We start from the raw sequence: 24,856 nt of genomic DNA on the forward strand, positions 1-24,856 counted from the left end.
AAAGTCCCTAACATTTGTCAGTTTCCAACAAAAATGTTGACTTAGGTTTAGGTTTCACTTTTCTTTGTTGTCAAAGAGAGGCCAGCAAAAGTGCATTATATATACTAATCAAAACATTTGTTACAAAGTTTTCAATCCATGACAAGAGAACACAGTAACTTGATTTGATGGTACAGATGTAAAACAGAACGTACCAGTTCTTCAAGGATCATACTTGTCAAGCTCGTAAAACTCAATGTTCTTGTATTTTTGGGAGATAATCTCTGCTTGAACTTTTCTTGCAGTATCTGTCGCACACCCGACAAGGATCAGAACAGAAGTACCTGCAAATCCTCTGAATGCTGTCAAGTGAGTGATCTGTTCGACTACAGCGGGACCGGCAGCTAGAACAGCCAGAAAAGCAGAACCAAGAACCGATATCCGACCAAGGACCTGATATTGCAATCAGAGCAAGGGAAATATAGACAAAAGATTAATAACAAACCTGATATGAGTAGTTTGAAGAAGTTGAGGAAGGAGATAGAGAGAGAGAGAGAGAGAGAGAGGATCTTACTGTTTTGATGAAGAGAGCAGTGCTTTTACCAGGTCGGACTAGAGGGATTGATGCACCTTGGCGTTTTAATTGTTCACTCACATCGTCCGGGTCAAGTTGCAAGAACGTGTAGTAGTAGTTGAAGAAAGCTATGAGAAGTATATTGGTTGAAAGATAGAAAGAACCTGCAATAGTTTGTGAGTGAAGTCTTTAGATCTCTATATAAAAAGTTTCAAAGGACTAACTCTTCTTCCTCGGTGTGTGTATTAGGCAAAACTTACCTCCAGGGTTTAAAGCAAAAGCAGCATTCTTCAGAGCAGATATCCCGGTAAATCGTGCCAGTGTAGCGGGAAGAGCAAGAGATGATGTGGAGAATATGATAGGCATCACTCCAGCACTATTGACCTTGAATGGAAGATAAGCTGATTTCTTAAGCCCGCCGGCTTTGCTGGTGTATCTTGACGCATAATTGAGCGGAATCTTCCTCTCTGCTTCCTGAAAAAACTTTGCTTGTTAGACTATCTAAGCATACCAAACTTCATAGATCCACTAAAAGGAACAAAATTTGGTATAGTACCTGAACATACACAATCCCAAGTACCAAGAGGAGAAATGAAACAACGATGGTGCCAAGACCAGTATAGTTCCCTTCCTGTAAGGCCTCTGCTGCTGTTCTACCAAATGATGCAGGCAAGTAAGAGATGATACTTGTGAAAATCAAAAGGGAAGTGCCGTTTCCAAGTTTCAGATCAGAGATTCTCTCTCCAATATATGTAGTGAGAACAGAGCCAAGCGTCAATAACGTGACAGAAGAAACAACCCATTCCGTGCTGAAGTCATTAACGTAAGGACGAAGATAAAACACTTGTCCTATTGCTTGTACTATTGCAAAACCGACTGAAGCGTATCTAGTATACTGAAGAATCTTTTTTCTACCAGCTTCACCTTCTTTTTTCTGAAGATCTTGCAACTTTGGATAGACTTGAGAAAGAAGCTGAAACACAATCTGCGCGTTGATGAAAGGGACGATACCGAGAGAACATATACCAAGTCTACCAATGCCTCCTCCAGAAAATGTATCCAAAGTGCTCAAAATGCTATTCTGATCCAAGTTTCCAACAAAAGCTTCTCTATTAACCCCACCGAGTGGTATGTATATGCCAAGCCGAGAGAGAGCTAAGAACCCAAGAAGCTTCAAAAACTTCCCTGGTAATGGACCCTTGAAGAAATCTCCAAAATCAATGGAACTGTCCTCAATAGCAGCTGATGATTCAAAGAGTGTAATCATATCATCAAATATCATACTACAACCACACAATAAGCGAATGCATATAACGTAAAACAGACCTGCCACACCCCGGCCAGAAGACGGCTTATCTCGTTTGCTACCGGATGAGCTTTCAAATGATGGAGACAAAAGACTCGAAAAGCTTTCCCAAATGCTACTCAAACCAGAAGTTTCCTCTGGATTGATGCCCAAAGGATCGAAAACCGAAGCCTCAGAGCTGAAAACATCAAATCCAATCATCAAACAATGCAACAGTAAAGTGACAAAACATCAGCATTTGTTGATAAATTTCCTATCAAATCTATGCAATTTAACTTCTTATCCACAATTCTAGAGAAATTCACATGAAAAGTTTCGAACTTTAAGTCGCATTATCTAAAACGTAACAAGTATGAACGATTTTAAATAGAACCCATCTGATGTGAAGATTGAAATCTGAAAGAAGAAGTACCTTCTAGAGTTGATAACAAGACCAAGATTCCATGATTTGGCTTTACAAGTGTGCCTGGTCTTTGGCGAAACAGAGAAGCTAGGTCTGTAAAGAGAAGAGCTTCGGAGGAGTCTCGAAGATGATTTGTAGTTGAGACGACGAGAAAGAGAAGCCAAGTTTGAAGAAGAAGAAGAAGAAGCGTAAGAGGAAACTTCGCTTACCGTTATCATCCTTATCCTTCTTCTCCTTCTCCACCAGAACGATTTCTTCCTTTTCTTTTCTTTTCTTTTCCATTATTATTTTTTTTTTTCGCAGTTTATGTTTTCTTCTGTTTTTCCTTAGGGGGGAATCGTAATGTATAAGGCCCAGGCCTTGTAGGCCTAATTCATTTTTGCAAAATGTTCTCAATTATTATTAGCTCTAAAATCCAAAGACTATGAAAATTGTATTTATAACAAAAATATCTAACAACATAAAATGATGCAACTGATCAGTCTAAAGATAGTTCCGAAGATAATGAGACAACAAGCAAGTTTGGTTTGTGCATTGCAATTATAATCATGGAAAAGACGGAGTAGGAGGGATGGGAATGGTGGTTCCAGCCTCAATCTGACCACGACCGATCAAACGCCAATGCCTATCAACACGACGACTTATAGCCACTTTCTCTCCTATGTTGGTGCATACAGGGAGCGTCAGTTTCACTTTCATCATCTTAACTTTCTTTACTCTGATAACCACAGCTCCAGTAGACATCGATCCAATGTTCAACATCAGTACCTCTCCCTTGCTTAGCTTTGACACTCTCATTTGATTCTCTGTTTCCTTAGTCTTCACTCCAATGAGACGTGCCAGAAGCTCGAATCTCACCTCAAGCTCGGCATAGACATCAGGTAGAGTACCGATCTCACCAAGGACTTGACCAACCAACCTATCACCACGCGTAAGCGTAGGGTCCATGCTCGTTCCTATTCCAATTAGACCTCCAGGGACAGCAAACTGAAGCTCGTTCTGTTCCGCGTACAATGAAGTTATACGAGTGTAAATGGGACTGCATCTAGTGTTTCCATGCTCATCTTTGCCAGTGATTCCAGGTCTAATCTCTATTACATGCCCCACTTTCAAAACGCCCTGCAAACAAAAGCAATGAGACATATATTACATTGTCTCAACCAAACAACCTTGAGTCATCTATCAAACTGTGCATACCTGGAGGATACTTCCACCAGCGACTCCACCTTTCATATCATCGTTCTCAGAGCCAGGTTTGTTGACATCAAACGAACGAATCACAATCATTCTAGGAGGTGACACAAAATCCCTCTTAGGGATTGGAATCTTCTTGATAATGTACTCGCACAAAACATCGATGTTGTATTTCAGTTGTGCTGAGACTGGAACTACAGGTGCACCTTCCGCATTTGTGTTCTGTAACATGGTTTTAAAAATTAACCAACTGATGAAGTGAAACTAGATTCTTATTAGGAAATGGGCGAAAAATCAATCAAACCGTTATAAATCTCTTAATGTCATCGTTTTGTTTCCCAGCCTCGATTTCTTGGATGAGATCAATCTTGTTCTGAATGATTATGATATCTTTAAGGTTCATCATACCAACAGATTCAAGATGTTCAGCAGTTTGTGGTTGCGGACAGGTCTCGTTAGCAGCAATGATGAGTAGAGCACCATCCATGATCGCTGCTCCATTCAACATTGTCGCCATCAGAATATCGTGTCCCTAATCAACACACTAGATAGCTCATTCACATATTCATATGGTTATATAAGGTTTGAAAACAGAGAATTCTTAAAACTCATTATTACCGGGCAATCAACAAATGAGACATGCCTCAGTAGTTTCATCTCGCACTTCTCGTGATCAGGGACATCACAAGTTGGGGTGTCTTCTTTCCCACTTCCAAAAGACCTATAGTTAAACATGTTATCAAGTTGCTACGTAACATTATTATTATTCAGAAGAAGATTGAAACAAGAAGAGCAAGAACTCACCTGTAGCACACTGGTCTAGGGCACTTGTCACATTTGTAAATCTTGGCATTTGCATAACCAAGTTTAATGGTAATGTTACGCTCCAATTCACTCTTAAATTTGACAGTGTGCACACCGGAAATAGCTTTCACAATTGTCGATTTCCCGTGAGCGACATGGCCAATGGTTCCTGAGATTTATTGCACAATAATATATATCTTTAGCTTTCAATGCACATCTCAGTTTCTTTAACATCAAAACTCAATAAAACTTAAAACAAAACATAAAAACTTTGGTGTCTTACCAATGTTAATGGTGGCTTGGCGAGAAATGACCTCAGGAGAGAGAGGATGTAGCTGAGTGACATCAAGTTTACCTAGATCTTGTTCAGCTAAGCCCTTGTTCTTGGACATCGCGACAGATTTTATCCAACTAAACACTGTCGGAATCAAAAGCAAAATTCACAAGCTTAGCACTAGTTGATTAGATCCAACACAATAACACAAGACGACGTTGTTCCAAATTAGGGTTTCTACACAACTAGTTTCGATTCTCAATCATCAAGAAACGAATTAAAGTGATCAATCTCTTTCACTTGAGTTATCTTAAAACGATTAACACAAACCTGAAGGTGGTAAAGATAGCTTGAACTAGTTTTCTTGGAGAGCCTTCAGAGGAGGAGCTTGCCGTTGAAGTTTGTTTTTTTTGGTTTGATAAGGTGGCACAAGAGGTAGGGTTTTTAATCGTAACGCTTATCTGTTTTTCTTTCTTGTCTTTTTTGCTGACCCTTTTTTCAATATGTCAATAAAAAAGAAATTTATGATTAGATTTCTAGGAAAATATATTTCCCAAAATTGTCTTTTTTTTTTTTTTTTTTTCCTACTTTGATTGTTTTATTTACCTTTTTTTAATAGGAAAATTTGTGTAAGAACCTTTGCAAATATAATTCACAAAACAGCACAATTTTGAAGCATCTGTGAGGTTGAGGTATACGAGCAAGTCTAACGGTGGAAGCAAAAAAAGTAATCATCAAAGCTGATTTCAATACAATTGATAATGATCGCTTATAGTAAAAAGGTCAAGGGATGAAAAGTTGCAGCATGCTACCATCTCTAATTGATGATTTAAGCCCAATTGTTTTGATGAGAAATCGTAAAAGCTTTAAAACCCTCAAGGAAACTAAGGAAAGTGTACCTGATGCAGAGGGGTATAGTACTATCATTAGCCTACGTCAATGCGGCTCTGCAAACTTTGCAAGCATTCCTCCTGCAAGTTCCAAAATAGGGTGGAAGTAATTGGATACCTGGATATAGTTGTAGCCAGATAAATGACAAACACTGTTATGTTATTGTAGTGAACTGGAACAGCGGAAAAATGAGTACCTACCTGAGCAGGTGTTAGAGATCAAACGTGGAATTTGCGTCACTATCTCTTCTCTGAGCACAGACACAGGATAGACCCCCTGCCTAACCAAGCTGTTGATGGCACAGCCTCAGCTGTAAGTAAGCAAATTAGAGTGGCATCAAAATGGAGCTTCAAATGATTTTCAAGAAATTGATTGAATGTATATAGTAAGTATAAACCCGCTACTCTAAATCTCTAACACATACAACTCCCACTAGGCATCAGAAGTCTACAATACCACCACACACATATACTAAGGTTTATTAAACTGGAATCTTAGTTAAAGATGAAAGTTAAAGCATCTAAAATAAGTGAATTAGTACCAAAACCCTATAAAAAAAAAAGCTGAATAAATCAATAACATAGAATCCAGAAACCAAGCAATGCGCTAAAAAAAAAACTCATTTAGTATGAAACACAGAAAAAAAAAAAAAAAAAAANAAATGCAACCGCAAGAGGAAGATAGATAAGAGAGACTGAGGAGATGCAGAAACGTTTATCAATATGAATCACTTAAGAGAGATGAAATTACTTAGAGATGATGGATTGTAAACGGTTCGTCGTTCGAGACCCAGAGAAATCGTCCTGACAGCTACGAACGAGCCTTCTCTATCATCCATCTCTCACAATTTCGCTCCTCCGATTTCTCACCTTAGAAGCTTCCCATCTGTTGTACGAGCAATCGAATAGCTTCAATCAGCAATCGAATATGAAAATCTAAGCAAAATCAAACCCATCGGAACCTGATTTGATTCGCCTATTTCTCCTAACATCAATTTCTCTATTCGTTCAATCCTAATTTCTTCACATCAATTAACCCTAATGCATGAATCTCTACAATTGAAATCAGATAAATTCTTACCAAGAGATACAGAGAGATTCTTGAACCAAACAATCGGAGATTTGGCCAACTTGAATCTCCGATTTGGTGAACTTCTGAATTGATGAACCAAACTCGCCGTAGTGCCACCGTCGGTGGAGATTATGATAGAGACGGTGATAGACGAGTTTCCCACCGTTTCTCCTCTAAATTCGACGGTCTCCGGCCTTTCGCCGTTCGTTTGTCACGGTTGAGAGAGGGAAAGAGAAAAAGAGAGAGAGAGCGTAACAGGAACCGAAATAAAAGAATTTGTTTGTTTTTTTTTCCCAAGCCAATAAGATGATGACACACTATCGATCCTAAGAGTATCTAAAACACCTAAATTTAGCAACGATTTTTAACAAAACTTTAGCTGATTGTGCTCAGATAAGACCCCTGCCTAATCAGTTTTAACAAAACTAGCTTGGCTCAACTCTCGATATAGGCTTCTTACACGAGATCGGTTGGTTCGATGGGGCTTTACGGTTCCATCTACCTGTCTTCTTTGTAACTGTGTGGATGAATTTCGGCAACACTTGTTTTTTGATTGCTCCTATGCAAAAGAGGTTTGGCATCATTTCACTGGTAAAGTCCATCTTTCTCCTCCTTCTACCTTTGAAGTTGGAGTCAGATGGTTGAAGAATCCATGTAGGGATACAAACATTACTTAGGATTCTTCGACTTCTTTACCAAGCCTCAGTGTACTCTACCTGGAAGGAGCGCAAGAACATCATTCGAGCTCATCTTGGTCACCTAACGCTCAAACAAAGGATTTCCAATCTGGCTGATTCTCTCTTGGTTACTTGGTTTCGTTTCTTCCTCTAATCTTTCTTTTATGGTATTCTGTTTAAGTATGTAGGTGTTACTCTATTGGAGGCATTGATTGTAATCTCTCCCCTTTAAAGTTAATGAAAAGGACATGTGGTAAAAAAAAAAAAACCTGATTCACTTGTTTGTTACTTCGTTTTATGTTGCATAATAATTTTTTTTTCTAGTGTCGACCACATGACGAAATATTCAAAAGAATGTAGTATATTATTGTTATTATTAGTGCCACAACTTTCTCAATTGGAATAATTTTAGAATATTCAGATATTCTGAAAGTTTGTTTTTTGTCAAATGTTAAGACAGCTTGAAAGTTGAATTAGTGTAGATTTTCCTTATTCCCTACCTTTTTTGTACTATTACTTACCACTAGTTACAAACGTACAATTATTAATTATAAAATACTTACTGTGTAGAAGTAGAAACACATTTGTAACAAAATGAAAATTTCGAAATGATTCGGAAAATTACCAAATATGTTTTTTTGTTAATAAAAGAGAACTCACACTCAATGTCTTCTAGTTCATAAAATATCTTAGACCCCACTTTTTTTAGCAGCCACCAGATTTTGTTCTTCCTCTACCACATAAAAATGTTTACATCGACCAAAAGTTTTGATATATCTTGGTCACAAAACAGTACATTGGTGAAATCATTTGTTTTTTTTTCTTTTTTCCTAAAACATCATGCAATGGAGAAAACAGTAAATGATGTTTTTTTGGTTTCTTTTATTCTAACAATTTTATACTATATCAACCAATACTGCAAGAAAAAGAAAAAACAAAAAAAGCAATGAGGAAATTTAGGTGAGAATTAAGACAAAAGTACATAGAAATAGAAGTGTAGCTTTCAGTGACCCCTTCCTAATTCCTGAGTGGGCAATACCAAACGTGGGGCTCCATTCTGTGGAAGATCCACTAAACTTCAAAACTATTCACTTGTGTAAAGACCACTCTTTCTAACCATAATAATAATAATAATTTTGTTTTTATTTGTTGGAATAATATTTCCACATATACAAAAAAGAAACCAGTAATGCAGTGAAATAATAGGAAACAAGTCATCTAATTATATACAGACTTATTTAATTAATTGTATCCAACTATCCATATCATATTCACCTAATGAAACCATATCTGAATATAATAATGGGCATTAGATCTTATTCTATTCTAACAATATATAATTTAATTAATTCCTTTGCTTTGGTTTTCCAAATATACCATGATTTTCTTGCTATTCTAGAGACCTAAGATAAAGTTAAAAAAATCTCCTTTAACATTTACTCAAATACAAGATCCCTACATCTTAATTACATAAAGTAATGTAATTAACCATTAAAATTGTGATTATTACAAATCTTTGAAAAGTTAGTAACTTAATCTTATTCTTAATGAAAATTATCCTAAAATAATAGAACTTTTACAAAGCATTTTATCAGTCACTTTCAAAATGTCAAAACTTAAATGCTTTCCACTAAAACAAAGAATCTCTCAAACAAAAAGATCTAGAAAGTGGTAGTTTTATGACGTCACAATAAAATCCAACCGTGTAAAAATTTAAAATTTTTATTTCTTTAAATAATTAATTCACACGTTTTTGTGCGCTGTCTTCGAAATTTAACATTTAATAAATAAAATAAAAAAGACAAAACAGACACAGAAAATACAAACTGTCAACGAAGATTTTTATATTGCTTGATTTCAAAATCTCTCTCTCTCTCTCTCTCAGAGAAGAAGAAGAAGAAGAAATAAAAATCCAATTTTTATTATCTGGGTTTTCGAATATTCCTTTGTTTTCTCCAATCAGAGACCGTAAAGTAATCAACTTTTTTGTTCTCGTCGTCTTCTCCGGCGAGACCAATGGACTCTCCGGTGTCAAAATCCGATGCGTCGAAAGAGAAATTCGTGGGTTCACCACGGCCATCAACAACAACGCCGGCTGATTCAAAGGCGATGAGAGGTTGTGGACTCTCTAATCTGACATGGGTTGGTGTTGATAAAGTTGAGCTTCGTCAGAGGCTTATGATGCCTGAGTATCTCCGTCTAGCTATGCGTGACTGTATCAAACGGAAAGATTCAACGGCCATTCCTGATCATTTGCTTCTTCCTGGTGGTGCTGTTGCTGATATGGCTCCTCATGCCCCAATGGTTGTTTTCATTAACCCCAAATCTGGTGGTCGTCATGGTCCTGTGCTTAAAGAGAGGCTTCAACTCTTGATGAGCGAAGAACAGGTTCTTGTTCTCTCTCTCAGTATCTTTAGAGAGTGTCTGTGTTTTTGATTTGAGTTTTTAGTGTTCTGTTTTGATCAGATCTTATGTTCTTCATGTATCAATTGGGGAATACTAATTAAAGTCTCTGGCTTTTTTTAAGTTTATGTATTCATGCCTAGCTGATGTGTTAGATCTAGTGCTTTGTTGTGAATTTGGAAGGATGAGTTTAGCTCAAAGATCTAGTCTTTTGGAAATTCTTGAGTTGATGTTGTTGTTTTGGAGTTGTTGATATTGGAACTTGGTGATGATTCTACAGGTGTTTGACCTTACGGAAGTGAAGCCTCATGAGTTTGTTCGATACGGGTTGGCGTGTTTGGAGACAGTGGCAGCGAAAGGAGATGAATGTGCTAAAGAATGCAGAGCAAGGTTGAGGATTATGGTGAGTACTGAGTATACACAACATTATATTTTTAATCTCATGGTCTTTACGTTTTTAGCTATTAGAAATGTGAAAATGGAATTTGGTTCGGTAGGTTGCAGGTGGTGATGGTACTGTTGGTTGGGTTCTTGGAGCTCTTGGAGAGCTTAATAAAGAAGGGAAGTTACCTATTCCTCCTGTTGGCGTTATCCCTCTCGGTACAGGGAATGATCTCTCTAGAAGTTTTGGTTGGGTGAGTGAATCTTTTGTTCTCTCTTATGTTCCCGTGACAAGTTTCTTGCATTGCCATTGAATATGTTTTCTTCAGGGTGGTTCGTTCCCTTTTGCATGGAGATCCGCTATTAAAAGAACACTCCATCGTGCAAGTATGGGTCCAGTTGCTCGACTAGACAGGTAAAAAAGTCTTATTTTACCCCAAACAGTTAAGCTTTTTAATTCTATTAGCCGTGTTGTAAAAATGTGTGTTAATTTTGTTATATGGTGTTGCAGCTGGAAGATTTTAGTGTCAATGCCATCTGGAGAAGTCGTGGATCCTCCTTATTCTTTAAAACCCGCCGAGGACAATGAACTTGATCAGGTTTAGCTCATTGAATCATCAGCATGTGCTTTTGTAAATTGTCATGATCTAGTAATGACCAAGGCTTTTCTTGTGGTTTCAGGGTTTGGACGCGGGAATAGACGCACCTCCACTGGCAAAGTCTTATGAAGGCGTTTTCTACAATTACTTGAGCATAGGTTTGATGGACTTTTCGTTTTGATAACCATAACACAAATTCACAATTATTTCTGTGACCAGATTCTAGTGTTTGTCGGGGTTGTTTAGGTATGGATGCTCAAGTTGCATATGGCTTCCACCATCTTCGCAACACTAAACCATATCTTGCTCAAGGCCCTATTACAAATAAGGTCTGCTTATTATATCTTCATCCAAACTTGAGTCTCATTCGTTGTCTTTGTCTCTAAGAAACGAGATTATTAACCACACAACATTTGTTTTTGGCAGATTATTTATTCAGGTTTTGGTTGCACTCAGGGTTGGTTTTGCACGCCTTGTGTCAATGATCCAGGTTTAAGGTTCGCTGGCTGTGTTCTTGAACATGTTTGTAAGTTTCTGCTTAAAGCTCTTCAATATGTTCTTGACACCTTATTTGTACTATCTGAATTTGCAGGGGACTTAGGAACATAATGAAAATACACATCAAAAAAGCCAACTGTGCTGATTGGGAGGAGATTGCAGTCCCCAAAAAGTAAGAAAATACTTCTCATTGTATATGATTTTTTACCTATTATCTATGATCTCTTTGCTTAACCTCAATGCACGGATTTTTCTTGTAGTGTGAGATCAATTGTGGCATTGAATCTTCACAGCTATGGAAGTGGAAGCCATCCGTGGGGTAATCTAAAGCCGGACTATCTAGAGAAGGTATTGTTTTCTGTTTTATTTCATGGTAAACGTTTTCTGATGCTAACTCGAATGGTTTATCGGTTTTTTGTCCAGAGAGGATTTGTGGAAGCACATTGTGATGATGGTTTGATAGAGATTTTTGGTTTTAAACAAGGATGGCACGCGTCATTTGTAATGGCTGAGCTCATTTCTGCCATACACATAGCTCAGGTAAACTTACAAAACACTGGTCAATGTAGAATCTTTTGGCCATGAGAGTTTGACTGAAAAGGTTCCATTTTTGGTGATCATTGGCAGGCTGCTGCGGTAAGATTTGAGCTAAGAGGAGGTGACTGGAGAGACGCGTTCTTGCAAATGGATGGTGAGCCATGGAAGCAACCAATGAGCACAGAGTACTCAACATTTGTGGAGATCAAGAAAGTTCCTTTTCAATCTTTAATGATAAATAATGAATGAATTTGAGAGATTCAAAAGCTGGATTCTTTGTACAAAGCTAATTGTTTTGTATTTGGATTTGATTCAGTTTAGTCATAGATATAGTCTAAGCTTTTTAGTCATCTTCTTTTTAAAAAAAAAAAGAATTGAAGAATTGTGACTTTTGATTATTTCTGCTTGTTGGTTTTGTATATTTCTGTGTTGTGAGGAATGAAGTTTGTTTATTATTAATATGAATTGCGAGATTATATTTGGTCATGATTCATTATTTGTATATTTGTGAGATTCATTATTTGTAAACTAGATTTGACCAGCACGTGCAGAATTGATTTCAAAAACTAAGTTTACTGTCATGTATGCAATATTTTATATATGTATGAGATAATACTTGTAAACAGGAATCTTAGTAACATTCATAATGTGAATTTGTATCAGTTTAGTAATCGATTTGTTTTTAATTCAGTTTATACAAAGAGAATAATNAATGGCTGAGCTCATTTCTGCCATACACATAGCTCAGGTAAACTTACAAAACACTGGTCAATGTAGAATCTTTTGGCCATGAGAGTTTGACTGAAAAGGTTCCATTTTTGGTGATCATTGGCAGGCTGCTGCGGTAAGATTTGAGCTAAGAGGAGGTGACTGGAGAGACGCGTTCTTGCAAATGGATGGTGAGCCATGGAAGCAACCAATGAGCACAGAGTACTCAACATTTGTGGAGATCAAGAAAGTTCCTTTTCAATCTTTAATGATAAATAATGAATGAATTTGAGAGATTCAAAAGCTGGATTCTTTGTACAAAGCTAATTGTTTTGTATTTGGATTTGATTCAGTTTAGTCATAGATATAGTCTAAGCTTTTTAGTCATCTTCTTTTTAAAAAAAAAAAGAATTGAAGAATTGTGACTTTTGATTATTTCTGCTTGTTGGTTTTGTATATTTCTGTGTTGTGAGGAATGAAGTTTGTTTATTATTAATATGAATTGCGAGATTATATTTGGTCATGATTCATTATTTGTATATTTGTGAGATTCATTATTTGTAAACTAGATTTGACCAGCACGTGCAGAATTGATTTCAAAAACTAAGTTTACTGTCATGTATGCAATATTTTATATATGTATGAGATAATACTTGTAAACAGGAATCTTAGTAACATTCATAATGTGAATTTGTATCAGTTTAGTAATCGATTTGTTTTTAATTCAGTTTATACAAAGAGAATAATCAAATTTATTTTTGTTAACAAAGCTACAACAACAGATCTAATTTCCTGTCACACCTAAGATCTAATCACACCTAAGATGATAAACAAAAAATTACCTCTGTTTCGTGTCCTCTCTTCCTACCATGCAATACTTATTCTATAGCCATATCAGAATTCGCACCATCATCTTTTATATACTGTACGTGCAGATACGCAACCCCCACACTGGCGTCCTAACCAATCCACTCTCAAATTTTTGTCTTTCCTTGATCTTGAATTCTTCGGTTTATGACATGCCCATTTGAGAGCTTGGTTTTGAAGGAAACCTAACATTAAGATTGTTACATATTTTGTTTAAGATTTATTCCCTAGATTTTGCATTATTTTTCAATTATGTTTTATTTAAAAAATCTTTAAAATGACTACAATATCTAAAACATATATTTAATTAGTGCCCATACCATATACATCAATATGTAAATAAATTCATTTAAAAATCTCATAGATTTTTAATAATTAAAATGATACAATAAAACAGTATAATAATGATTTCATCATATGAATTATTTCTATTACAACAAAGAGAATATAGAAATAGATTATAGAAAAATGCTTTATGTTACAAGAAAATATAACATAAATATCATACTGCTTTTAAATCTTAGAATATAATTAATCTTTTAGCTAAAACAAGAAATATTATAATATTTTTAGCTAAAGTAATAAATATTATAATATTTTGGTTTAACATAAAGTAATTTAATCTTTAATTTAAACTTTAAATGATAAAAAAAATGTAGAAGATGATGTTTTGGATTTGGTAAAATTACATATGTGGAAAAACTAGAAGGGCTACTTGTTATTCTTTCAAAGCTTGATTTTGAAGGAAACCTTTACTTAAAAAAAATAGAGCGCCACATGTGCTACGTGAGGTTGGCTTCTTTATGGAAATTATTTTATGAAAAAAAAAAAAAAACTAGAAAAACAAAGGTGGGTGTGTAATATATATATGGCTTGATCACGAGCAGTTTTAACAAGCGACCATCATGGAAGATTCACAACTCTCTCGGTCTGGCTCACTTAACGACCCTTCCTCTCATGCCGGGATCTACATAACAACCTTTCCTCTCAAACTCATCATCGAGATACTCTCGAGACTTCCGGCGAAATCTCTCATCCGATTCAAATCAGTGTCGAAGCTGTGGAATAGTATCATCCGTAGTAAAGATTTGACAGACGCGTTTCTGACTCGGTCAAGGGCTCGGCCTCGTCTCCTCTTCACTTTTCAACACTTGGAAACAGGGCAGAGTTTCATCTTCTCAGCCCCTGAACACGAGAAAGAGAAGGACAAGACGGTTGTCGCGAGACACGAGATGACGATCACGGATTTCGGCTTCTGCACCATCACATCTTCCCCCTACTACATCACATCTTCCCCTGTGAATGGCCTGGTATGTTGCACAAGTGGCTCAAGGATCGCTGTTTGTAATCCCACCACGAGACAGTGGTGTATACTGCCCCACGTCAAACCCGAAGGAAGAGTCATGCACGCACGTCTAGGGTACGATCCGGTGGGAGATGAATACAAAGTGTTGTGTGTGATGATGATGTGCAAACGCGGAAGAAGAGATATAAAACAGGAGCATCTCGTTTTCACACTGAGATCTGAGCAACAATTGACCTGGAGATATATCGACATCACGGGAGAGCCTTACACGGATGTACAAGGCGGAATCTGCATCAATGGCGCTATATACTACAAAGTTGGACACACAAAGATAGCTAGATTCGATATTAGACGGGAGAGGATTATGTTTATTGAAGTACCCAAAGACGATATCACAAGTTGGGTTTCTACAAATCACCAAGGAAAGTTTGGAGGAATAGAGTATGATGATAACTTGTACGAGATGATGCGAGTTTGGATTCAAGAGAAAGAAAGATTTGTGGAATAAGAGGACGACTTGCGTTGTGCCTTGTGAGTGGGGAGACTTGTTTAGAGAGAAGAGACTATCTTCTCCGGGAGAGATTCATACCGGAGAAATTATGTTGGTCTCTCACCGGTTAGAATCATCTAAGCCTATCTCTGTTTTCTATTGCGATGTGATCCAAGAGAGTTTCAGGCGTGCGCATGTCAAAGGAATCGCCGATTATGAGTTTAGACGTACCCATGGAATTGGTATGCTTGATCATGATATCTTGTGTTTTCCAGGTTACATTGAGAATATTGAGAGCATTGCCATTGGTAATACTCTGGAAATTGGTTTTGAAATAATATTTTAATCTAATTATATTATTTAATTTAAATTTTGTTTGTTTTTTAAAAATCAGCCAACCAGATTATGATACATATTAAGAAAGAGATCTGAAAGGGTCTCTATCTACAAATCACTGCAAAGACATTATATCTCATCTCTCTCTCTCCTCAACTGTTTATTATTTTTTTTTGTTTTGACACTCATCAAAAGATGACCAATGACCATGCTCTGAGGACACTGGGAATATCTTCTTCCTATGAACAAAAGCTCTTCATAGCTCACCAATAATCTTGACTTTATTTATTTATTTATTATTATTACTATCATTTTCATATATTTCTTCTGCATGGTTTGTTCTTATCGTTCTTTTTCCCTTTCTTTTAATGAATGTAAAACTTATTCAACCAAAAAACCATTCATCCAAACCAAATTAAAAAGAGTAGTCATCTCCTTGAGCGAAACCAATCCTTGTAGTTTACGAGGATTCAGGTTCTTGCTAGAGAGGATATTTGATTGCGAATGAGGGGATCGATGAACTTGATCAATTGTAACCGTGTTTTCTTGAAACAACTCACTTTATTAATTGACCTCATGGATTTTTTCCCTTATACCAAATTCCTTAGATGGTTATCACTATATATTGTCTTCCTCTTTTACACGCTCTCTTCTCTTTCTTCTTCAACACCTTGAAAACCAAACATATCAAAGGAAGGATCGGAGTCCAACAATCAAACAAAACATCAAAAATAGATTGTTTTAAAATATGCATTGTTCTAGTGGTCAAACAATGCATCTTCCACAACATCTGTATTAAAAGACATGGGATAGAGTTTTCAGAACATCATAAATTTTAACTACAGTACTAGCAAAATGTGTTTTCTGGCTAAAATTTGAATATAAATTTTTACAAAGATAAAGGGGTGCTGGCATGGAAAAAGATGAATTTCCTATATGAATTAAGTACTCGGTGAAAATGGAATACCTCACCGAGCGAGACATACTACATCATAATAACGAGGATATAGAATCAAAAATTAAGCTAATTGAGTATTTGATATGAGGGGCCAACAAGTTGGTTGAGGAGACCACGAAAGCAAGAAGAGTAATCAGCCGCACCTTCTAACAGGAATAATAAAAAAAAAAGAATTCAATGAAATGAAATACAAGAAAAATCCCTGAAACATTTTTGTTAATAGATTTGAATCTAGAAATATATACTTTATGCTTTTATATTGGTGGGATAGTTCAGAATAACTAATTTTCCACTTTTTTTTCTCACATTTTCACCTTATTTTCTACATTTTCTATGCATGAACACTTTTAGACTGTAAGTTTTAGTGGTTTTGTTTAGCCGGTTATTGTCGCATATTGGGCCAAAATTGTTATGGGGCCGAAATAACATTATGAAAGTTTAAGAGGACCAATAACGAATTTTAATAAAGATGTTGAAAATAGCACTTGCGGAAGACAAACGCAGTGAAGTCTTTGTTTTTTTTTTTGTTAGGGTTTTAGATTTCCTCTCTCAGAGATTTTTTTCTATTCTCCGAAAGCTTCAGAGGGATTTTTCAACGTCGGCAGCCATGGCGAGCACCAAAGTTCAAAGGATTATGACCCAGCCTATCGTACGTTTCTTCCTCTTCTTCGATTCCTTTTGCAATCCTTTTATCTCTTCGTTTACTGAAACCTAATTTTGGATTTTTTTTTTCCGGTGGCTTCGTGGCGGCTCCAGAACTTGATTTTTAGGTTTCTCCAAAGTGTAAGTTCTGATTTGCTTTTGGGATTAGGTTATATAAGTTCTTTCTTTTTGATTCGTGCTCTGGTCTTTTTGTATTTTTTGTGATGCAGAAAGCTAGGATCCAGATTTGGCTGTTTGAGCAGAAAGATTTGAGGATTGAAGGAAGAATCACTGTAAGTCATCTTATATTTGCTATGAATTTGTTGATGTTGAAGCATTATCATTAGTATGATGAGTTGATTAGATTCCTGGCTTTGGGTTTTTGGATATTGAGTTGCTTATGTATAATCTCCAGAAAGGTTGAATACATGAGCATTGTGACTATCTCTTTAATCTAGTCTTTAGGATAGATTCAATAGATTCGGGTATTGGACTTCACTTTTGTAATAGGTGAACGGATTTGTTGACATTGATAGATGTCACGGCTACTACTGCACAAAGCACTGATAAGAGTCTGTGTATAGAAGAGAAACTAGTTTGATTCTTAGGTTTGATCCACGCTTTATCCCGACTCAGACTGCATCTGTATTGCTATACTTGTACTCTTTTGGAGTTATAATTGAAGCTGTTCATAAGTTGAGTACATGTTAGTTCAGAGAACTTGAGATGTATGTTGTGTCATTCTCATTGGCTTTAAATTTTGGAGTTGCCTAGTTGAATTTGGTGGTTCCTTGTTTCAATTTGTTTTTGATATACTTTAAATTGTTCCCTGAAGTAAGATTCAAGCTTTTCTTAGGTTAGTTCCATTAAAATTCAGAGAAGCTTAGATTTGTGATGGTGTTTTCTCATTGCCATAAAACTTGGAGTTGTCTACTTGACTTTGGTTGTTCCTTGTTTCCATTTGTTTTGCTATACTTTTATTGTTCCCGGAGTTAAGATTGAAGCTTTTGTGAGGTTGATTCTGTGTTTATTAGGAGATGCTTGAGATTTGTGATTATGTCATTCTAATCGGTTTTAAACTTGGATATTTTTTTACTTGAATTTGGGTGTATTATTGATTCTTTGTTTCAATTACTCCGCTTTTGCAGGGTTTTGATGAATACATGAATCTGGTGTTGGATGAAGCTGAAGAAGTAAGCATCAAGAAGAACACCAGGAAACCACTTGGTGAGATTGATTATCCTGAACTCTCTCTCTCTCTCTTTTATAACAAGTCTCGTTACATTTCTTTATCTGTTTGCTTATGGTTCGATACCTTGTGTTTATACCTATTTTCAGGAAGGATTCTACTCAAAGGAGACAACATAACTCTGATGATGAACACGTAAGTAACACAATCTCTACTTTGTCCTTTCTCTTTTTGGTGTAGCAACTTGATTTGTCAGATTACAAGAAATTTAAACACAATCCTCCTTTCTATGTGAACAGGGTAAAGTGATGTCTGTCTAAACAAACTCTGTGGTGGATTCGTAGATCTCGGTTTTTCATTGACCTTCAAACTTATGTTAAATATGTGTTGAGTTCTTCCTCAGTTTAATTGGTACTTTGACTATGCTTTCTGTTCTTCTATGTCGTATTATATATTACAATGTAGTGAAACCTTTGAGATATTAAGGAGAGCTTGATCGAATCTAGTGGATTGGTTTAAACTTCCAAAGATGACCGTTTGTCCCTTTTGGTGTACTGTAATTCACTAATTTGGATTTTTCTTTACTTAAACGGCATTTATATTTTAGTTTTTTGAGTATTGTAATAGATGAAGTAGAATTGCTTGATAATTCGTCAAGATGATTTGACTAATCTTTGTTGCAACTTTTCGATCTATGTTTCTTCTGTTTAAATTTAGCTAAGATTTGCTTAAACATTAAAAAATAATTAAACCAATTTGATTTTGACTAAAAAATTGTATCACTTTTTGTTTGTTTGGTGAACCCGACCGAGTGTGGTCATTATTTTAATAGACCAATCAGAATAATCAATTAACATAGAGAAGGATTTTATACTAAAAATTTATAGGATTTAATTCTACTATATCTCTATCCCAAAAATTCTTTTCTATATTATCCACCTTTATTCTACGTACCTCTCTACTATTCTGATAATTCATAATCTCAGTTTTGCCCTTTGTTTAGTTTTGCATTATTTAAATAAAGTAAATGAATTTAAAAAAGAAAAAAACCATTGAACCTCTTTCCCCATCCGTACAACCCACGAAACACAAAATCTTCCACCATTGAACAACCATTGAAGCTTCATTGAAGCTCAATTGAAACTCGTTTTAGGTAATTTCTTGGTCTATTCAACTGTTTTTATTTAATTTCGATGTATTTGAAACTTGTTTATGGTGTAGATAGTGTTGATGTGTTCGATTTCTAATGTGTTCTAATTTGGGAATATTCTTAGATTTTTTATAAATTCATTTTTTTGTATGTTAATCTTGTTAATTCTCATTTGTTCAAGTCTATTAGAGGCATAGTACATTTATAATTTATGGACCTAGTGGCTGAATCAAGCTAGATAGAAATTGGATTAGATATTCTCTGTTTTCTCGTTTCTGCAGATGTAGGTACAACTACTATTAACTGATACAACTGGTACAACTAAAGGAAAACGAAAACTATTCTAATGTTAGTTTGAATTATATTTGCAGGGAGTAATGAATAATAATCTTCACACATTCATTCATTTTGATTATGGGGGAAATTATTTAAACAATGGAGATGAAATACAATAGATTTCAAGAGAAGATGTTAGGCATGCTCTTTTGATGAAAGCACCTATTGAGCAGGTTACTTATTCTGCATTGGTTGATAAAATATGCAAAAAGATGATGGTAGCTGCAGGGACGAAGATGAAGTTTAGCTACATTCCAGTTTCAGTGAATCCTAAAAAACCAATATATATCTTTGATGATGATGATCTTTTGTGTTCACTACAAGAAAACATGGAATTACCGACTACAAAAACAGTCACTATACAGTCGCTAACTACTTAGTCATGACTGATTGGCGACTGACATACGTAGTCGCTAAACAGTGCGTCGCTAAAAAAATCAGTCGCTAAAAAGTCGCCATGGAGCTACTAATTGGCGACTGATAATTGAGGTCGCTCGTCCCTCGCCAAACAGTTGCTAAATTTGCGACTGAATTGCAACGATTTAGCGACTGATATGGTTACTCATTTGCGACTGTTTTGGGCACTGTTTTGTTTACGTTTTGGTGACTGTTTTACGACTGTTTAATTATCATGTTTTTAAAAAAATTCTGGTAAAAATGCATTATTTGATTTTGTAATACCAAATCTGATTAAAAAAACTATAACTAAAACATAACAAACATGAAATTAAACAAAGACATAAGTACCATGTTTTTTACAAAAGTTGCAAAAGTTCCAAAAAACATCCAAATATCCAAGAGTGTTGCAAATATTACAAAAGTTTTCATAATCATGAGGGAACCTAACTTTGAAAATCAGCAGGGTTTGGGTCATTGGTTTGAGACTCGAGGAAGGCGACATAGTTTGGGTTAGTCTTGAGGAAGCTCACCAAGCGTGAGATCTTTGCTTGTTGCTCAGATGCAACCCGTAAAGCCTCAGCTGCAACCCGTGAAGCCTCTGCGTCACGCTCTGCTTGTAGAGCTGCTTGTTCCTCTATTTTGCGGTTAGCGTCTTCAAGCTATTGTTGCAGGGTTGTGAAAGTAGAAGAGCTTCCAGGATACTTCCGCTTCCCGTTGATGTAACTTCCTAGGCTTCCAACTCCAAAGTATGTTCCTCTATCATTTATGTAAGTAGAATCCATACACAAAACAGAGAGAAAAAGTTATTATAATTACTTAACAATAAAAAACTTAATAGCTTATTAGAAAGAAGCAAATTACCTGAAGAAAGAGCTCATCCTCCTCCTCGTGAGATAACTTTGATCGACGTGAAGTACCATCTGAAGACTCATCATTATCCTGAGCAGCCAACTTAGCTTCCCTTTTTTCTTATATGTCTCATGAACTGCTTGCGTTTTCTTATCCACAAAAGTACCATCTTTTTTGGTATGAGTCCTAAGAAAAACTTCAGGAATAGTTGGCGGTCTTCCCAATTCTACTTCCTGAAATGTTAGACAATGAAAAGGTTAGAAACCATTTGATGTCAAGTAATTAAACAATGAAAAGGTTATGATGTAACTCACCATCGCTTGTTCGATTTGTAAGTAAGACTTCGGCCCTGATATATGCTTGTGAGGGCCAAGACCATTACGGTCATACATTCGAGCTGCTGAAGTGGTTGCACTCTTTGCCATGGCTTCTTCTGTGTTCCAATAGTCAAACATTTCTTTCCAAAGAGTTCTCTCAATCCACCTCGGTTTCACTTCCTCTCGCTGAGCTGCTGCCTTGGAAACCATGTCTTTCATACGGTTTTGACAAATGCTATAGAACTTTGCTTGAACCACACCGGTTAGAGAGGGATCCCAGGTGTGTGTTTTCTACAAAAGAAGACTAGTGTTAGTGATAAAAAAAACCAAGAAAAAAAACAATAAATACAGAAATCAAATTAAAAGGAGTAGAAGTTTACCGCGAATTCCAAGAAGTAACCTTCTCTTCTTGCATTCGGAACACAACCCCAAGTGTAATATGGACCATCAAACTTGTTTGTAAACACTTTTTTAATCTTTCGGGTAAGTGATGACTTGTCTTTACCAAACCTTTAAACACAAACAAATCAGTAGTAAAATTCTAATCAAACACAAACAAATCGATCAATCCAAGTAAAATTCTAATCACAAACAAACACAAACAATCCAAAATTCTAAAAATTCTAATCACAAACAAACAACACACAATCAAATTCTAATCCAAAATCCACAATTCTAATCCAAATTCTTACCAAGTGGTTCCACGCTCTAACGAGGGAGAGAGGACAGTGGTATACTTCTCACGGCCTGGTTGGACAAGCATGTCATGTAAATAAGCGAGTACATCAGCTGGGAGATTTGATTCCCTTCCACCGTCATCCTCAGAATCAGCTTCTTCCTTATGTGAGTTTTGCGCTTGAGAACTGTGAAGTGATGCAGAAGCTGCTCGAGGTTGACCAGGTTGAGAAGAGGGTGGTCGATGAGACTATCGAGGTAGAGGAGACTGTCGAGGTAGAGGAGACTGTCGAGGTAGATTCGAGACTTGAGGAGATTGTCGATGATGATTCATGACTGACGGTTGAGGAGACTCTCGAAGTTGACTCAAGATTTCTGGTGGATTTGTCGCGGAGGCGAGAGGTTGAGGAAAAGGACGCCTGGTTGGAGCTTCGCCGGAAGGGGATGTTCCAGGAAAGCTCCTCGAGTGCTGGAACAGATTTGTCGGAGGTGGATAGTCTCGGTAAGAAGTTGTAGGTCTCGCTGGAGGCTGGAGGATTGGGACAGGAGTTCCCTGAGAATTAATCTCTGGATCTCGCTGGTTCGCCGGTGTGAAGGTATACTGGCTGGGAAGACTAGCGGGTCTTTGATTCGCCGTTTGTGAGGTTCCAGAGTTTAGAGGGGTTTCTTCTTCCTCCGCCTCTTTTCTTTACTCCAGCCATCAAGGTTTTACCGTTTCGTCTCGAAGAAGAAGAAACAATTGAGAAAAGAAATGTTGGGTTAGGGTTTTTTCGGGAAAGAAAACGAATAAGAAATGGGTTTTCGTGTTTTGTTACAGCCTAAATTTTGTTAAGGCCCAAATTAATTAAAGCAGTCGCTAAATAGTAGCTCTTTAGTCGCAATCTTTTAGCGACTGTCAAACTGGTCTCCAAATTAGTCGCAAATTGGCGACTACATTGCGACAATATGCATCAGTCTCCAATTAGAGTCTACTAGGCGACTGTTTTATTTTAATAGCCATTCAGTAGCAAAACCATCGCAATTCAGTCGCTAAATTTAGCGACTGTGTTTTTAGTCGCAAATTGCAGTCGGCAATTCCATGTTTTCTTGTAGTGGTTATCTAGAATGGAATCAAGCTGAATTTGATGTAATGCATGTGGAGCTGGATAAAGATGACGAACAACATCAACGGTGTGAACAAAATGGAGTTGGTGAAGCTTGTGAAGCTGGTGAAACGTGTGAAGCTGGTGGTGAAGCTTGTGAAGATGGTCAAGTTGCAGAAACTGGTAGAAGGAAGAGAAAAACTACTACTGGAAGCTTGTTTGATGTTTTCCGTGATTAATTTCTATATCACTTTGATATTTGTAACAGTTTTTGGTTGTAAGACTCGATTGTTCTGTTTTTTTGTTACAAAAGTGGTTTCTGCAGTTACAGTACAACTGACTGTAACATTTACAACTAGGGTACACCTACATTTGATTTAAAACTCAACAATTTTCATATTCGTGGTACAACTAAAGTACAACTATATATAACTTTGAACTTTATAAGTACTAAATTTTAAAATTCAACTAAATCCATCTATTTTCATGTTAGTAAATACAAAGAGAACAACTATTATGGTCAAAGTGACCATGTAAATTTTATGGTCACTTTGATTGTCCTACATAGAGCAAATATTCATAATGCTTTGATGATCACTTGGGTATTTTCATCCAAGTAATTATGTCAAAACATGTATATCAATTATTTTAGATATATTATCTTATGAAACTGTATAAAATGTATTATAATTAACTAATGTGAAAAGTACAACTATAAAAATTTAATTTATTGTATGGTATAACTGGTAATAAGGTAAAAGTAGTAAAGTACAACTATGTTTATGCTTGTACAACTATTAGTTTGAAGTACAATTACATGAAAAATTTGGTAAAGTATTATTATTTTCAAAACATGTGTTAAATGAGTTTCATATTAAAATAATTGTTTTCAAGACATATGGTAAATGAGTTTAATGAGATTCATTTTCATCCACATCAAATTCATTAATTTCAATTTAAAATTCATTTTTAAGATTTATTTTTAATCCATTTTCTACACAATTTATTTTTAATCTATTTTTTACACAATTTATTTTTAATCCATTTTTTACACAATTTCTATTTAATCAATTTTTTACACATTTTAAATAAATTTCAATAATCTATTTTATAAAACGGTCTCAGTTGTACCCAAAATATTCCAGTTGTACCCAAAATATTCCAGTTGTACCTAAAAATCTCAGTACCAAAAACATCCAAATACAATCCAACCAAATCCATTACCTAACAAGTACCAACCAAATCCATTACAAAATAAGCACACACAACTATGATTCACTTTGCAGGTTCATCTTTCTTCTTTCCCCTCTTTCCCTTTGTATACGAACTCTTCAAGTATTTTGAAGGTTGGCATGTTCTCTTCATCTTCTTAATACATGCCTGCAACTCCATTCACCACAAACCAACATATCCTATCTTTTTCCATACAAACCGTTCGAAGCAAAAGCAACCGCATACCCATATACTTGTGATTCTCCTCCCTATGCATGTGCCAAATATGATGAAATTGTGGGTGTAAACGAAACCAATCCTTTTCATCTTCCTCAAGGATTTTATCTAACTCCGCTATCGTTTTGTTCTCCTAGGACCTTGAGGATAACTTACAAAACTTTGTATAATTGGTTTGCTCTAAGTAGAAATCCAGAGCTATTGGTTGAGTTTCCTCATCATTATCCTACAAATCCAAAAACAATTGTGAATACTAGTTGTACCCATAGTTGTACAAGCAAACTTATTTGTACCAAAACACAAAGGTCTCTATTCCGCTACTATACAAAAATTCATCAACCAAAATTTCATTTTATTTACCTGTGGTAGCCAAGGAGGATTCAATTGTTCTTCGTTTGATGATGGTCGAGGAGGAGAATTTGCAACTGGCGGAGGAGGAGAGATTTCAAATGGTGAATGAGGGTCAAATCTCTTCATTCACCATTTGAAATCTCTCCTCCTCCGCCAGTTGC

The 24,856-nt window shown here is 36.1% G+C and overlaps 5 protein-coding genes across 8 annotated transcripts; 3 read left to right on the forward strand and 2 right to left on the reverse strand.

Annotated features, from left to right (window-relative positions):
- On the reverse strand, nt 76-2,546 carry LOC104700728 (preprotein translocase subunit SCY1, chloroplastic). Its single transcript, XM_010416293.2, has 6 exons — nt 2,272-2,546; nt 1,880-2,037; nt 1,110-1,795; nt 814-1,027; nt 554-717; nt 76-432 (listed from the first exon to the last, which is right to left on the reverse strand). Exons 1-6 carry the CDS (start codon nt 2,478-2,480, stop codon nt 202-204), a joined length of 1,662 nt encoding a protein of 553 aa, XP_010414595.1. The 5' UTR covers nt 2,481-2,546; the 3' UTR covers nt 76-201.
- Nucleotides 2,672-7,307, reverse strand: LOC104700738 (eukaryotic translation initiation factor 2 subunit gamma-like). Of its 4 annotated transcripts, XM_019229101.1 has the most exons (12): nt 6,506-7,307; nt 6,176-6,310; nt 5,626-5,735; nt 5,434-5,505; nt 5,141-5,240; nt 4,865-5,026; nt 4,544-4,678; nt 4,261-4,429; nt 4,075-4,177; nt 3,761-3,988; nt 3,460-3,678; nt 2,672-3,381 (listed from the first exon to the last, which is right to left on the reverse strand). In XM_019229101.1, exons 7-12 carry the CDS (start codon nt 4,650-4,652, stop codon nt 2,809-2,811), a joined length of 1,401 nt encoding a protein of 466 aa, XP_019084646.1. In that variant the 5' UTR covers nt 4,653-4,678; nt 4,865-5,026; nt 5,141-5,240; nt 5,434-5,505; nt 5,626-5,735; nt 6,176-6,310; nt 6,506-7,307; the 3' UTR covers nt 2,672-2,808. The 4 variants fall into 4 exon arrangements, with proteins under 4 accessions (XP_019084646.1, XP_010414604.1, XP_019084649.1 ...); XM_010416302.2 differs by lacking the exon at nt 5,141-5,240; XM_019229104.1 differs by lacking the exon at nt 5,141-5,240 and having other exon boundaries at nt 5,434-5,542.
- LOC104700746 (diacylglycerol kinase 3-like) lies at nt 8,996-12,080 on the forward strand. Its single transcript, XM_010416313.2, has 12 exons — nt 8,996-9,561; nt 9,857-9,979; nt 10,074-10,211; nt 10,287-10,372; nt 10,469-10,556; nt 10,639-10,714; nt 10,803-10,885; nt 10,983-11,053; nt 11,149-11,226; nt 11,315-11,402; nt 11,478-11,594; nt 11,682-12,080. Exons 1-12 carry the CDS (start codon nt 9,190-9,192, stop codon nt 11,838-11,840), a joined length of 1,479 nt encoding a protein of 492 aa, XP_010414615.1. The 5' UTR covers nt 8,996-9,189; the 3' UTR covers nt 11,841-12,080.
- LOC104710417 (F-box protein At1g30790-like) lies at nt 14,072-15,229 on the forward strand. Its single transcript, XM_010427021.2, has one exon. It carries the CDS (start codon nt 14,072-14,074, stop codon nt 14,978-14,980), a length of 909 nt encoding a protein of 302 aa, XP_010425323.1. The 3' UTR covers nt 14,981-15,229.
- On the forward strand, nt 16,752-18,615 carry LOC104700755 (small nuclear ribonucleoprotein E-like). The gene is made up of 6 exons (XM_010416325.2): nt 16,752-16,905; nt 17,013-17,039; nt 17,129-17,191; nt 18,047-18,125; nt 18,237-18,282; nt 18,387-18,615. Exons 1-6 carry the CDS (start codon nt 16,864-16,866, stop codon nt 18,394-18,396), a joined length of 267 nt encoding a protein of 88 aa, XP_010414627.1. The 5' UTR covers nt 16,752-16,863; the 3' UTR covers nt 18,397-18,615.

Source organism: Camelina sativa, chromosome 1, assembly GCF_000633955.1.
Source record: "Camelina sativa cultivar DH55 chromosome 1, Cs, whole genome shotgun sequence".
Lineage (NCBI taxonomy): Eukaryota > Viridiplantae > Streptophyta > Magnoliopsida > Brassicales > Brassicaceae > Camelina > Camelina sativa.

Coding starts and splice junctions, on each gene's coding strand:
- LOC104700728 (XM_010416293.2), bottom strand. CDS start 2,480: ATGATAACGGTAAGCGAAGTTTCCTCTTACGCTTCTTCTTCTTCTTCT. Junction 1,028..1,109: donor TTGGGATTGTGTATGTTCAG/GTACTATACCAA, acceptor AAGTTTTTTCAG/GAAGCAGAGAGGAAGATTCC. Junction 433..553: donor CTGCTCTCTTCATCAAAACA/GTAAGATCCTCT, acceptor TTGCAATATCAG/GTCCTTGGTCGGATATCGGT.
- LOC104700738 (XM_010416302.2), bottom strand. CDS start 4,652: ATGTCCAAGAACAAGGGCTTAGCTGAACAAGATCTAGGTAAACTTGAT. Junction 3,989..4,074: donor TCTCATTTGTTGATTGCCCG/GTAATAATGAGT, acceptor TGTGTTGATTAG/GGACACGATATTCTGATGGC. Junction 3,382..3,459: donor CTGGTGGAAGTATCCTCCAG/GTATGCACAGTT, acceptor TTTTGTTTGCAG/GGCGTTTTGAAAGTGGGGCA.
- LOC104700746 (XM_010416313.2), top strand. CDS start 9,190: ATGGACTCTCCGGTGTCAAAATCCGATGCGTCGAAAGAGAAATTCGTG. Junction 10,557..10,638: donor AGGACAATGAACTTGATCAG/GTTTAGCTCATT, acceptor TTGTGGTTTCAG/GGTTTGGACGCGGGAATAGA. Junction 10,715..10,802: donor CTACAATTACTTGAGCATAG/GTTTGATGGACT, acceptor GGGGTTGTTTAG/GTATGGATGCTCAAGTTGCA.
- LOC104710417 (XM_010427021.2), top strand. CDS start 14,072: ATGGAAGATTCACAACTCTCTCGGTCTGGCTCACTTAACGACCCTTCC.
- LOC104700755 (XM_010416325.2), top strand. CDS start 16,864: ATGGCGAGCACCAAAGTTCAAAGGATTATGACCCAGCCTATC. Junction 17,040..17,128: donor TTTTTAGGTTTCTCCAAAGT/GTAAGTTCTGAT, acceptor TTTGTGATGCAG/AAAGCTAGGATCCAGATTTG. Junction 18,126..18,236: donor GAACACCAGGAAACCACTTG/GTGAGATTGATT, acceptor ACCTATTTTCAG/GAAGGATTCTACTCAAAGGA.